Here is a 15,527-nt window from a genome sequence, read left to right on the forward strand (position 1 = left end):
ACAATAGTGGTATATTCATTCAGACCGAGGCTGAGTGAATGTACAAGGACCATTCTACCAACTCAAAGCAGTTACCCTGAAGCAGTGAGTAACTTTCTGCACTGGATCATCACATTTCTGTTTCTGTTTGTATGCAGGGTGAAGAAGCGCAGCCTGGTGGTCCAATTTACCACTAGGGGATAGTTCAGAATGCATTTTTGATGGTTATGTAACAATGGTTAAGGGTATTTGGGCCCCTGGTGATATTATTTTGGTAGCACACTCTCGAGGTTAGCCTGGTTGAGTCACTGGCAATGATGGACAGGGCCTCAGGATATCAAGGTATCCCACTTCAAGGTTGGTGACCACAGAGTCCATTGATACAGGCTTCATGTCTGACTGGGACCTCTCATAATAGGTAATATGGGCAACCCTTCATTGTTAGATGTTCCAGCCTGGGTGAGCAGGAACTCAGCAGCACTGTCACTACTGAACACTCCACCTCTAACTTTGCCCGAGGATGCTATACAGTCCATCATCTGAATTGTGAAGCCTTCGGGTTGTATGCCGCAGTCCGATGAAGCATGTAATCCGTGCTTCGGTGAGACATCAATTTTTCAATTCTCTTTGTAGGCCATTCTTACTCTTAGTTCATCAACTTTGCTCTCAGTGACCTAGTAGGATGCTAGGGAGGGGCACTTGAACCCATGCTGTTCCATTGTCATCAGCAGCCCAGCCCTCTTACCATACTTCTGAGAGAAGTGGCTGCATTTGGTCAGTCTTGGAATTCCTGGAGTGGAGCCCTCTGGACTTGAAGGTGAGTGGCTGCTTAACAACAGACCTGGAAGACCTGGAATAGATTTAGCTGGACTGGAAGGTAAGTGATTTCTTCTGGACAGACCCAGAAAACCTGGAGTGGTTTCATCTGACTCTAAGGTCAATATAAATTCCATTAGAAGACCAGTACAGAACATTCCAGATGCAGTCTAAAGAGAACTCTATGGACTGTTGCATACAAATTCTTTCACAATAAAGGCCAACATGTCATTTGATTTCTTCGTTGCTTGATGAACCTGTATGTTAATTTTCAATTATTCATTTGTAAGGGCATTCAAACATAAACATGTTTCAATATCACACTTTTTGAAATATTCTCTTCCTTTCTATTTTCCTTACTAAAATGAAAAAGAACTCACATTTTCTACATTATATGCCATCAGCCACTGCGTTGGCCAATCATTTTGCAGATTTATATTGCCCCACAGATATTCAGCATCCTCTCGTAGCCAATACTGCCACCTAGCTTTGTATCATCAATAAACCTGGATATACAGTATTTCCCTTGAATCCCTCCCTCATTCAAATCATTGAGAACTGATCTCCATAGCAACCCACTGATCATAGTCCCCCAGCTTTTCTAATTGTTTATTTTCTGTCCTTAACCAATCGTCAATTCGCACCAATGCACTGGTTCTAATTTTGTTCACTAATTTCTTGCGTAGAATTTACCTAAGTCCTTCTGGGAGTCTAAATACATCAAATCAAGTCAAAATCAAGTTTATTGTTATTTCACTATGTACATGTATACCACCAAGTTAGACAACGTTTCTCCAGGCAGGGTGTAAAGCACAGTAATACATACAACACACAATAACTTAAATCTACAAATGAATTACTCATAGACAGATAAAGTACAGTGCATAAATTAAATATTGTAGAGTACAGTACAAATTATCCTGTGATATTTTGCATCACATCATTTTGTTGTCTTTTATATGTTCTACAAACAAATGCCAAATATGATTTTTGTTTTATCCTGCTAGGCCACTGAGAGCAAAGTTGATGAACCTCTTGTATGTTGACTCTGCCGAACCTTACTATTATTTTTTGTGTGTCCTGTTGCAATTTCTTAATAATAAATTCCAATATTTTTGCTAATATTGATATCAGCTTAACTGTTCTTTGGTTTGCTATTTTCCCTCACCTGTCTTTCCTGAATAATGGGCTTATATTTGCTACCTTCTCCTGTAGGGGAACATATCTAGGATCAAAGGAATTTTGGAAGACAGCAATCAGTGCATTAGGTAAATTCATGTCCCTCTCCTATAAAGTCATGGGAGACAAATCATCAGGGATTTATTACTTTCAAAAAAAGATATGACAGAAGAATTATAGGGAAGTTGGGGAGTTGGTTTCCATCCAAAATGAGATGAACCCTGAAATACATTGAGTGAAAGGACAATGGAGATAGAAGCACACATCAAACTTAAGTACTTCAACCTACAAAACTTTGAACCAAGATCTGGGGAGTGGGATCAGTCCTTGTTGTTATTTTGGCTGTCTTAAGTTTCTGTGATCTGTAGGAATATTGCACCAGAAAATCCAAGGATCACTCGGGATTCATTGCAGTCATTTCTTCACCTGCAATACTTTCCCACTGATTCCAGATAATGGATTGGCTTTTGCAGCATTAAAGAAAATGGATTTCTCAGAAACAGTATAGCACCAGTCTGCAGTGAGCAATAGTTTGAATCTATGATTGTGTTAGCTCAGGTTGCCATTTCAAGCTTCGGTGCACATAAAATAATCTCACAGGTAAAAGGATAAGAATGTTTACTATAACTGAAACAAGATGTTTTCAGAAAGCTGTTGTCTGCTGTTGACTGTGATTAACACAAAAAAACTGTAATAAAAACAGACACTGAATCAACAAATATTCCTTAATGAAGAAATACAAGGAAAATACATTCCATCTGAGTCAGAGAAGCAACACTTCATATTCCATTTGGGTAGCCTCCAAACTGATAGCATGAACATCTATTTCTCTAACATCTGGTAATTTCTCCCCTCCTCCCCTTCCTCTCTTTTTCCATTCCCCATCCTGACTCCCGTCTTACCCTTCATTTCTCATCACCCTGCCTCCAACCTCCCTCTGGTGTCCCTCCTTCTTCCTTTATTCCATGATTTTCTCTCCTCTCCTATCTGATTCCTTCTTCTTCGGCCCTTTACCTTTTCCACCTACCACCTCCCAGCTTCTCCCTTTGTCCCCTCCCCCATCCTCCTACCTTCCCCCTCACCTGGATTCACCTGCCAGTCTGAATCCCTCCCCCTCCCCCACCTTCTTGCCCCTTCCTTTCCAGTCCTGATGATGTCTCAGCCTCACACATGGATGCTATCTGACCTCCTCCAGCAGTTTGTGTGTGTGACTCTGGATTTTCAGCATCTCTTGCATTAAAAATATTTCTTGACTTTTCTGTTTTTGAAATGAAAACTAAATATTCTGAAAAACTGATGGAGGATCTGAACACACTTAACACCTATTTCGAGCCATATCTTAGATTAAGTGGTTTAATGAAAGAAGGAATCTTTTAGCATATTTTATATTCTGTTCTGCTTCCCTGTGTTGGTGACAATATTATACATTTGAATTGATGTTATAATGCCCCCTAGGGGAAATACATTTTTTGAAATACATTTAGCATTTAAACTTGACATTACTGTACATAGAATTCATTAGAATTAAAAATCTGCCAAAAAAAATTTGGAGCTTCACTATATCCTCTCAACCACATAAAAGAGGATTTACTTATTTTTATTAAGACATTTTTACATTTTTGTCACATGATGATAGAAATCTCTCTGTGCTCAAACTGAAATTTCAATCCATTGAAAACAAGCATCTATGGTAGTACTACAAATGGAACTATTAAAACTGTAAATTTCAATCAGGGCAGCAAAGATAAGCCTGGAAAGTATGGGCCAGTGAGTCTTACTCAACCAGTGAGTTGCAGGAAAGTTACTGGAGAAGATTCCCTCTGAAAGATAGGGAGTGAGTGGGAGGGAGCAGCACCATTTTTTTACAGAGGAGATCATGTCTCACAAATCAGAGGTAACCTAAGAGTCGAATGAAGGTGGGATCTATGTTTTCACTGTATGGATTTTAGTGATGCTTTGACAAGGTTCCACGTGGAAGGCTGGTCCAGAAGGTTAACACGCATGATTCTGATCTAATTATCCAGCCAAATTGACACTTTTTTTCCCACACACTTGTTTCTCAGCCTCATTGCTGTCCTTTGAGACATTTCAGTAAGTTATAGATTTCCTCTGACATCGTGTCACAATACCTATTTCATGCACTGACCAAGAGCTGGTCATATACACCCAGACTTTACTGTCTTGCACATGAGTCCATACGACATAGGAGGAAAATTAGGCCGTTTGGTCCATTGAGTTTGCTCTGCCATTCCATCAAGGCTGATATATTATCCCTCTCAAGCCTATTCTCCTGTCTTCTCCCCGTAACCCTTGACACCCTTACTAATTGAGAACCTATCAAGCTCCTCTTTAATAATTTGCCTTCCACGACCATCTGTGGCAATAAACTCCACAGATTCACCACCCTCTGGCTAAAGAGTCAGCACTGCGAATCCATCTCGGGAAAGACTTAGCCTTTGTGTCTCTCTTGCTATACCCTTTGCTAATATTAATTATTCTAATTGCAAACATTTGAGATGTTTCAATTTCCTCTTTAATGCTATGGTACAACATCACATTCCCTCATTCAGTGGTAGAATTTTTCTTTGATATGTTTACATAGCAACATATGCATAATTTGGCTAAATTATGACCTGTCTCCTCTGACAAATGTCCTGCATTTAATCACTAGGTTTACTTTATAGTTCAAACATCATATTCCCATTAAATAGACTGTCGTCAAATTGCTGGTGTGTTAGTTTGCTTTGACCACCACAGCTACCCATACCTAGAGAACTGTCCATGCACTGTACTGCTGCTGCAGTGTATGTCAATGATAAATCTGATTCCAATTTGGATTCTGACTCTGCCTGCATTCACTACACTCCTAATCTGGATTGTACTATCTCACAGTGTCTATAGTGCAGATAATGAAGTACCAGGCCACAGCACTATTTCTCCACCCTGAGTTAACTTGAAAGCCTAAAGTGAATCACTTTAAGATAAGCACTCATACTATCTAAACTACAATCAGTGCTGAAACATCTCAATCCAGCTAATCAAAAGGAGAAATACTTGGAAAGGTTGTGGCTAAAGAAATTTCTGAAGCCCAACTTTTGCCCTTGAAACTTGGGTAATGCAAATTTATAATAAATTCATTGTTCTGTGTTTATTAAACAGAAATGTGCTTATTGGTGAAGAATTATATTATTTCATCAGATAAAAAGAAACAAAAAGGATTTATAACACCAGGGAAAGTTTTAAGAAGTAATTAAGGATCCTTTATGCTGAACATCAGTTCTGGTTGGGTGTTTCTGCAGGTGCAGAATAGCTGCTAACTTCTTGGGTATTGACATCACTCACTGGGACAGGGTTGTCAAAGCCTTCAAGTGCAGCTTGCTGTTGACTCTGGAGTCCAGTTGTATGTGATGGAGTTGAGTTGTAGATGATAAATCCAACCATAATGAGCACAAAAGCCAGGATATACAGAACTGAAAACTAATGATAACAATTGAAGGAAAGATGTATTAAGATTTTTTTACTGCAATTCACTTTACTGTTGAATAATATTCAAATATAGGGTAGACATTTTCCTGATAGGAAAAAGAGGGAAAGTATTAAGGAGTTTATCATATTTGAAAGTAAGAAATCACCAGAGCTAGATGAAATATATTCTAGGCTAGGGGTAGCAAACCTTCTTGATGGCATGTGCCCAAATAGTCGATAATCTTTCTAAGAAATGTCCCATGGTAATTTTGAACATAAATTATCATCGACTAATGAATTATTAACAATAATTATGCTTTTAATGAGAAAGGATGAATCCTATTATTTATTTACATATATTCTCTTTTACTATTAATAACAGTATAACACAGATTGAAATAAATGAAGCATCCAGAAAACCTATTGAAAAACTAATATTAATCTTTTAAAAATACAAAGGAAAGGTAGCATCGTTTCTAAATAGTATCACTATTGTAACCATTTAGTAACTAAATACTGATGTGTACACCAAGTATGAGAGATTTCAAAACATATCATCCAACATCATGTGTTCTCGCAACTGGCACCAAGCCGGCATGAGACATTTCCTGTGAAAACATCTTACTGGGCTTGGGTTGTAAAAATCATTATGTATCTTCCATTATGGGTGTGGGGTTTAAAGAATCAAGAAGCATCATTGCATTCTGTGGTGCCAGCAATATTTTTGGCATGTGTCATCTTGGGTATGTGTGCCAAATGTTCGTTACCCCCGTTAGGCTGTTGATTGAAGCAAGGAGAAAGAAGGGAGCAGCTGTGACTACATTTCACCCAAACTACAGAGGTGGTGCCAGAGCATCACTGAAATTGTCGCTTTGTTTAAAAGGGAAGGAAGGGATAAAAAGTTAATTAAAAAATTAATTTAGAAAAGGACTGATTAAATAACTTCTATTGTTCTAATGCTGACAGTGGTGTCTAAGTTGATGGAAAAGCATCTGATGAGTGCTACACCCATTTCTGGTCACCAAGTACAAGTGGTGTCTTTTTTTCTGGAGAGGGTGCTGAGGAAAGTTACAGGATGCTGCCAGGAGTGGAAAATTGTAGCTGTGAGAAAGATTGGATAAATTTGAACAATAGAGGCTGAGGGGAGACTTAGTAAAGATATACCAAATTTCACTCCGTGACCACTTTATTTCGTACTCTTGTACACCTGCTCGATAATGCAAATATCTAATCAACCAATCACATGGCAGCAACTCAATGTATAAAAGCATGCGGACATGATCAATAGGTTCAGCTGTTGTTCAGACCAAACATCAGAATGGGGAAGAAATTTGACTCTTGACATGGAATGATTGTTGGTGCCAGATGGGGTGGTTTGAGTATCTCAAAAACTGCTGAACTCCTGGGATTCGCATGCACAAAAGTCTCTAGATTTTACAGAAAATGGTTCAAAGAACAAAACCAAAAAAAAAAAACATCCAGTGAGTGGCAATTCTGTGGGTGAAAATGCCTTATTAATGAGAGAGATCAGAGCAGAATGCTCAGACTGATTCAAGCTGACAGGAAGGCAACAGTAACTCAAGAAACCACACATTACGAAAGAGGTATGCAGAAAAGCATCTCTGAACATACAACACGTCATACCTTGAAGTAGATGGCCTACAGAAGCAGTAGACCATGAACACATACTCGGCACCAGGAAGTACTGTACCAAATAGAGTGTATGTGTGCATGGATATTGCAGAAAACACTCATTTCCAATTAGCACGGGGGGGGGGGGGGTCAAACACCAGGTTACATGGATTTAAATAAAATAGTAGAAAGATCAGAGAGGAGATGAGGACGAGAGGAACCAAACTCATGGCCTAAAAGGATGATAGGAATAGAAAACCCCATCACAGTTTAGAAATACCAAATATGTATTTGAAAAACAGTGGTCTGCAAGGCAATGAAACTGTGCTGAGAGCATAATAATGCATGGGCCAGCCAGATCCAGTGTGTGAAATGGCTTCCTTCTGCATCATACATTTTCCATGATTCTTTGACTTAAGTTCCACAAAAATCTGAAACCATCCATTTTTCAACTTAGTGGCATGAAAATTAAGACTTGCTCACTAAAATCCAAGACTTTCATGAAATGAGATTTTACTCCAAATAATATTCCAATCCAAATTCTTAAATCTAGAAATTACTTTGTTTTGCAACACCAACTATTTCTCAGCATGCAACAACTTTATATTTAATGTAGATAAAGAAGAGTGACTGTCTGAGGGTTTAGCTGTTGTGACCAATGTGCAGAGCTACCCTCCCACACAAGGATACACTTAGTAGTTGCAGATTGTGGAATTACCCTTTAATCATCATCTTAACAAAAAATGCAGAGTTCAAAAGAGAATCTTAATACAAAAACTACTTATATGGGTGGACTGGTTAATATTATAGCAGTCTGTTAAGCTGCAGAGGAGGTTGGTTAATCACAGTTGTGGCTTGATTTTTTTCCTTGATGTTTCCATAGCTACCTTCTACACATTGCCACCAAGAGACATTAACCTTTGCACCATTGTTTAATTATCTATCCAAGAAAATAGCCTGAAAGCTGTTATTAGAGATTTAAAAGGGCATTAGTTTGGAACATTGTTCTTAGTTTTGTGAAATTGTCAAAACTTAACACTTTTATGATCATTTAATACAAAAACTATTGGTGAGACCAATCAGATAAATTTCAAGAGTGCCCAGGGCTCGTTAAGATATTTATCCTAATTAAAACTAACTAGCATCTTGTAAAGGGAAGGTAGTTTGGAGAACCTTCTGGAACTCTTCACAGAACCCAGGTCAGAATGGGTGCCCAGATCTCTCAAAGGCACTGTAGACAAGATAGAAACTTCTTCCCACAGGAAGCTGGGAACCTGTTACTGAGATAACGAAAAGCAACACCCATTGAAGTTATCACCAGGCTTGTATCTTCAAAGACAAGGATAGAATACCAGTTGGAGTTTTATGAGCTCATCATGATAAACTAGGTTAGTAAATACATTCAGTACTTTCTCTGATCATCTACATCAGCATTGTATTTCATACAGCACACAGTTATCAACTACTTATTAACAATCTCTATCAATTTCTATCTAATAGTCATATGTATCTGCACAAACTCACACTTCATTTTTCAAAGACTCAGTGTCTTGTCTCACAGCTTGCGCAGACTTTCATATATTCAAATATGACTCTTCCTCATAAAATAAACTGACAGACAACTGGTGTCTGCTAAACAACAAACAACTTTGTGGGCCAGATGGTCTGTTCCTATGCTATACTGTTCTATGTTCTGTACCATATCACACCCTGAGTGGGGAAAGAGTAGGCCATTAATGGAGCTGTTACAACTCTGGTGTGTCAGCAGCTTTGAGAGCACAGAAGATGACAATACCTTCAAATATAATCCTCCACCCATTTCAGGCAATGTTGTGATGACCAAGTCTTCACTACATAGCAAAAGAGCAGAGATGGAGATATGCCACCACTTGGTGTATTCACTACAACTACCAATTCATGGCCTGGACTCAGCTACAGCCAGCATAGGGGAGAGAATAGAAAATATAGCAATTCTCCAGAGAAATAAAGCTGTATATGAGAATTGAGTGTGGTCTTAAATTCAGCATAGCACAAGATACCTCGCCCACAAACTCATGAATGTGCAACCACAAATGTACAAATCAAGCGCATGAGTTGGCAATTCAGGCTCACATCTGTTTTGTCCTTTATGAAGATTGTGGCTGATTTGACTAACTTCAACTCTGCATTCCCACTTACCTGAGGTAATTTTTCATCCCCTTATATAAGAATCTACCAATTGCTGCCTTAAAATTTTTCAAAGGAGATTTCCAAAGACTCCAAAGAAAATGTTGCTTTATTTCTATCTTAAACGGACAACCCTTTATTCTTAAACAGTAACGGTTTCTCTGCCAGAAACCTATGGACCAGATGCTGCAAGGCTGCCCAGGCACACAGTGTTACCTGAATGACATCATTGTTACCAGTGAGGATGAACAGGATCATCTCCAATATATCAAGACACTGTTAAAAAGATTAGAGGATTATGGGCTCAGAGCACGAAGCAATGTGTGAATTATTTAAACCAAGCATCACTTACTGTGGTCACACCATTGGCACACAAGATTTACACAAGTGTGCTGAGAAAATTCAAGCAGTGGTGGATGACCCAAGGTCAAAGGACATGTCACAGTTGTGGTCCTTTAGGATTTGTCATTTACCAAAACAGGTTCCTGTCAAACCTGGCTACTGTGCTCTATCCCTTGAACTTATTACTGTAGGCTGGGAAGAAAAGGTAATGGATAAAGTAGCTTGAGGTGGCTTTCCAAAAGGTAAAGGAAATGGTGACGTCTGACTCTGTAATCACACGTTATGATCCACGTCATCCAGTGAAGCCTGCCTTATGGTAAAGGTGCAGTTATGGTGAGTGATAGAAGTGAATGCCCCAAAGCTTTTGCATCACGTTTCCGTACAGCTCTAGAGAAAAATTATGCACAGATTGACAGGGAGACCTTGAGTCTGGTTTGGGTTGTACAATGTTTACCAGTACTTCTATGGGAGAGAGTTTACCCTCATACTGATCATCAACCCCTGGTGTCCATTTTCAATCCACAGAAGGGTGTTCCACTAACAGCAGCAACAGCACAGATGCAGAGATGGGCTCTGTTTCTTGAAGAACACAATTACAAGATCAAATTCAAGAGGACAGCTAATCATGGAAATGCTGATGGGCTGTCCCATTAACCCTTTGAGAATTTCAGAAGGAGAATGCAGGATAAGCAGCTGAGAGAAAATGACAGCTCCTCAAACAAATAGGTTCAATGTTTCACTTCTAGACAAGCAGCCCAGGCAAAGGACTACAGAGGTGATCAAAAGTGGCTGCCTGGAAAGACTAAGAACAGAACTAGACCACCTTCCTACACAATAGAGATTGTGTCTGATGTCACCTGGAGGTGAGGCCTTGATCAGTTAAGGAGAATAGAGTCAATTGTTCGAGAAGGAAGATGTTCAGAGCTGTAAGAACCACTTCCTGCACTCCCAGAGTCAACTGCTACAACCACCACGGAGGAGGTCCCAGAACCTGAGATTGTTTCACAGCCACAAGTCTCACCTGCCAAGCAGAGTGAATCTCCCCCCCCCCACCCCCACCCCAACCTTGTCAGGAAAAACATTATCCCAGAAGAGTAAGAAATCCTCCACAGCATTTAAATCTTGAGGCCTGATTGGGACAATTTAAAATTTACAATGCTCTGCTTGTCTTGTTACGTATTCCGTAACAGGTTAAAAAGGACCAGCAGAAATGGACACACAGTCTTCCGTTATAAACACTATTTTATTAGTAACTATGTGATAAAGTAATATAAAACAAGATAAGGCAAACAGGTTAGCAGAGTATATGCAATAAACTTCTTCCAGCTTAGGTGATGAAATGATACAGTCGTACGATGGTATAGGTATGCAGTCAGTTCAGTTCTGGATATTGAATTGAGTAGATTGGAGAGAAAGGAAAACTAAGTACACAAGTATTCCCGGCTCCCGTCTTTTTCTTTTGATTAGTTTTCAGAGTTACAAAACATGATGGCAGCACGGTAGCATAGTGGTTAGCACAACACTTTACAGTACAGTTGACCCAGGTTCAATTCCCACCGCTGCCTATAAGGAGTTTGTACGTTCTCCCCATGACTGCTCTGGTTTCTTTCCACAGTCCAAAGATGTAACAATTGGTAAGTTAATTGGTCATTGTAAATTGTCTTGTGATTGGGCTGATTGCTGGCCAGCATGGCTTGAAGGGCCAGAAGGGCTTATTCCATGCTCAATAAATAAATAACAAAATCCCTTATACTTTAAGTTCTTTGAGGATTGGTTGCAATGACTCTAGAACACCAAAAGAGAATATTTCCTAACTAATCTTGCCCATTAACTTGTACAGAGATTTCCTTGACAAAGGACATTCCCCGGGGTTTGAATAAATTTCTACATGCTGCCACTAATATAATTTATGTAATCCTTTATTCATTATAATTGTCAGAAGTTGTTGTTTTTTTTGTTGCATGTAGTGCCAACACACCACAGCAAGTTACTAATACATGTAAATGTACAGTATTTGGCAAATGAAGTTAATCCTTGATCATGATATTATGTACTTTCAAAGTAGAAGGCCAGTACAGGCTGGCAGCCCCACCAATACCCACAGCCACTCACCCTTCATCCCTAAATCAATTTTAACATTTTTGGTAGGAATAGATCTTTGAAGGGTGAAATTAAAGACTGGCTGGAGCAGCTCAGGGACAATGCATAGCCAGCATTTCATTCCTTTCATCGTGGTGAAAGAACTAAAAGTCTGCAGGTCATCTATACAGGCATATTTCCCAGAAAATTTTAATTTCACACACCTTATCTACTGTGTCTATTGACATCTTGAAGTCTACTGTGCAAAAGGATTCCAGTGTAATAGCTCTTAATTACATGTAAGGTGCATTCAAAGTCTTGTTTTGTTTCTGATCTTTATACTCCATAAGCCCAATGCTAGTAATTATCAAATAATGCTAGTTCATGAACCTTCTGAAGTGAACACGCTCTTTAATGCACAACAGCAGCAGCAACTGGTATTGAAAAAAGATGAATTCATACCCAGTCATACTCTGGAGAACTCCTTTAGAGAAAAATAACAGCTTTTGAAGTTCCAATTGCTATCTTATTTGTTGCTTAAAATTTCATTGGGAGAAATTACTAAATAAATAAATATGTAATTGTTTTTTGAACCAAAAAACTTATTTGACATTCTTCTGCAACAAGCTTGTACACAAGTAACAGGAGAAAGAAATGTCTGAATGGTTCAATTTCAATCCCAGGCCCATTTGCAGGAAGTCCATATGCAACTTCCAGATATTTTGGTTAACCAATACTGAAGTCTCCATTGCATGTGAAGGTGTTTTTTTGTAGCAAGTTCAAGTTCAACTTTGGATATCTCACCAAGAGTTAATGCTGTTTCTTATTAACTAATCCAGAAGTACAGGATCATATTTTTAGCTTTTGCTCACTCTCCAAAAGTATTACTGATGTTATTTTTAGGTGAATCAAATTGTCCATTACTTATTGTAAACTTAGACAACTGTCAAATTCCTTCATATCTTCTATATTCGTTCTATCTCAGTCTTTGCAGCAGGCTGCGAAGTGTGACATGTCAGTAAATCCTGAGCAGAGTTTTCTTCTCGCATGCTCACTGAAATCATCTTTTTCAACTTTACAATTTTGCTTATGTAGTCATACTTCTCTCCCTTTTGGCCTTTCGTCCTGACATTACCATTATTTGGCTCATCAAGTGTGTCACGGTTGATCCTTTTTCCCTTCCTCAACCCATTCCCCGGCCTTCTCCCTGTAACCTTTGATGCTGTGTCCAATCAAGAACCTATCAATCTCTGCCTTAAGTAGACACAAAGACCCGGCCTCCACAGCTGCCTGTGGTAACAAATTCCAGAAATTCACCACCACCTGGCTAAAGAAATTTCTCTGCATCTCTATTCTCTGTTTTAAATGGACGCACCTCTATCCTGAGGCTGTACTGTCTTGTCCTAGACTTCCCCCACCATGGGAAACACCCTTTCAACATCTACTCTGTTTCAGCCTTTTCAAAAGGTTTCAATGAGTGAGATTCCACCCCCCCCATTCTTCTAAATTACAGTGAGTACAGCCCCAGAGCCATCAAATGTTCCTCAAATGATAACCCTTTCATTCCCAGAATTGTCCTTGTGAACAACTTCTGAACCCTCGCCAATGTCAGCACATCTTTTCTAAGATGAGAAGCCCAAAACTGTTCACTTTCTTGCCCGTTCTCCTAATCTGTCAAAGTCTTTCTGCACCTATGATGCACCATCAAAAACTCTGAGACGTGGGTTAAGGTAGGCTTTTATTGGCTGGAAGAAAGCACAAGCAGCAAGTGACCATCACACAACATCCTGGAGACTGAGGAAGGAGCAGTGCCTCCAATCGCCTTTATACCGGGGTCCGTGGGAGGAGCCACAGGAGCAGTCAGCGGGGGTGGGGGGGGGGTGGCCAGACAGGTATATGTAGTTCACCACAACCTACCTGTTTCCTCAATACTACCTACCACTCTACCAATCTTCGTATCACCTGCAAACTTGGCAACAAAGCCATCTATTCCATCATTTAAATCATTGAAATACAGCACAGAAAGAAGCGGTCCCAACACCGCCCCCTGCAGAACACTTCTTGTCACTGGCAGCCAACCAGACAAGGATCCTTTTATTCCCACTCGCTGCCTCCTACCAATCTGCATCCCTTTTATCTATCCTACTTGTAATCTCCTCAAAGAATTCCAACAGGTTCATCAGGCAAGATTTTCCCTTAGGAGAACTAAGCTGACGTTGTCCTACCTTGTCCATTGTCACCATAACCTCGTCCTTAACAATTGACTCCAACATCTTCCCAACCACTGAGGTCAGGCTGACTGGTCTGTAATTTGCTTTCTGCTGCCTTCCTCCTTTCTTAAAGAGTGCAGTGACATTTGCATTTTACCAGTCCTCTGGCACCATGCAAGAGCCCAATGGTTTTTGAAAGATCATTGCAAATGCCTCCACAATCTCTAACACTACCCCTTTCAGAATCCTGGGGTGCAGTTCATCTGGTCCGGATGACTCATGTACCCTTAGGTCTTACAGCTCTTTGAGACCTTCTCCCTTGTAATAGTAACTGCACCCACTTCTCTTCCTTCACACCCTTCAACACCTGGCACACTGCTAGTGTCTGCCACAGTGAAGACTGATGTAAGATACTCATTTAGTTCAACTTCCATCTCCTTATCATTTCTCTGGCCTCATTTCTAGTGGTCTTATATCCACTTCCATCTCTCTTTTATTTTTTAACATACTTGAAAAAGCTTTTACTATCAATTTTGATATGGTTTGCTAGCTTGCTTTTATATTTCATCTTTTCCCTGCTAATTATTATTTTAGTTGCTCTCTGTGGTTTTTAAAAGCTTCCCAATCCACTGTCTTCCCACTAATTTTTGCTTTGTTGTATGCCCTTTCTTTTGCTTTTACATTAGCTTTGACGTCCCCTGTCAGCCACAGTTGTACTATTTTGCTATTTGAGTATTTCTTTGTTTTTGGAATACATCTATCCTGCACCTTCCTCATTTTTCCCAGAAACTCACAGCATTGCTGCTCTGCTGGCATCCCTGCTAGCAGCTCCTTCCAATTTACTTTGGCCAGCTCCTCTCTCATACTGCTGTAATTTCCCTTACTCCACTGAAATACTGCTACATCAGACTTTACTTTCTCCCTATCAAATTTCAAGTTGAACTCAGTCATATTGTGATCACTGGCTCTTTTACCTTAAGCTCCCTAATCGCCTCTGGTTCATTACATAACACCCAATCCAGTATAGCTGATCTCCTAGTAGGCTCAATGAGAAACTGCTCTAAAAAGCCATCTCGTAGGCATTCAACAAACTCACTCTCTTGGAAATCCATTACCAACCTAATTTTCCCAATCAACCTGCATGTTAAAATCTCCCAAGGCTATGATAACATTGCCCTTTTGACACGCCTTTACTATTTCCTGTTTTAATCTGTGGTCCACATCACAGCTACTGTTAGGAGGCCTGTATATAACTGCCATTCAGTCCATTTACCCTTGCAGTTTCTCAACCCACAAGGATTTAACACTTCCAATCCTATGTCACATCTTTCTATTTATTTAATGCCATTCTTTACCAGCAGAGCTATGCCACACCCTCTGCCAACCTTCCTATCCCTCCGATACAACGTGTAACCTTGGACATTCAGCTCCCAACTACAACCATCCTTCAGCCATGATTCCGTGATGGCCACAACATCATACCTGGCAATCTGTAATATTGCAACAAGATCATCCACCTCCTTTCTTTTGCTCTGTGCCTTGAACTACTATCCTAGCCAGCTAACATTATTTCTAATCCTACAAACTAATCACTAACTGAGAATACCTTTACATTGGTTTAAACCACATTTCCATCATCTAAATTCTTGCTACTTTTCC

The 15,527-nt window shown here is 39.7% G+C and overlaps 1 protein-coding gene across 3 annotated transcripts in view; it reads right to left on the reverse strand.

Moving 5' to 3' along the window:
* Positions 1–1,520: 1,520 nt before the first annotated feature.
* LOC140726803 (solute carrier family 35 member F2-like) overlaps positions 1,521–15,527 on the reverse strand; it is a 44,007-nt gene continuing 30,000 nt past the window's right edge. Inside the window, exons 8-9 of one of the 3 annotated variants that reach the window (XM_073043649.1) lie at positions 5,317–5,451; positions 1,521–2,662 (exon numbers count right to left, since the gene is read on the reverse strand). In XM_073043649.1, the coding sequence (XP_072899750.1) occupies positions 2,618–2,662; positions 5,317–5,451 (180 nt within the window). In that variant the 3' untranslated portion in view covers positions 1,521–2,617. Of the gene's footprint in view, positions 5,452–15,527 lie in introns of all 3 variants that reach the window. The other 2 variants (XM_073043650.1, XM_073043648.1) reach the window with 2 other exon arrangements.

This window comes from Hemitrygon akajei, chromosome 4 (assembly GCF_048418815.1).
Source record: "Hemitrygon akajei chromosome 4, sHemAka1.3, whole genome shotgun sequence".
Lineage (NCBI taxonomy): Eukaryota > Metazoa > Chordata > Chondrichthyes > Myliobatiformes > Dasyatidae > Hemitrygon > Hemitrygon akajei.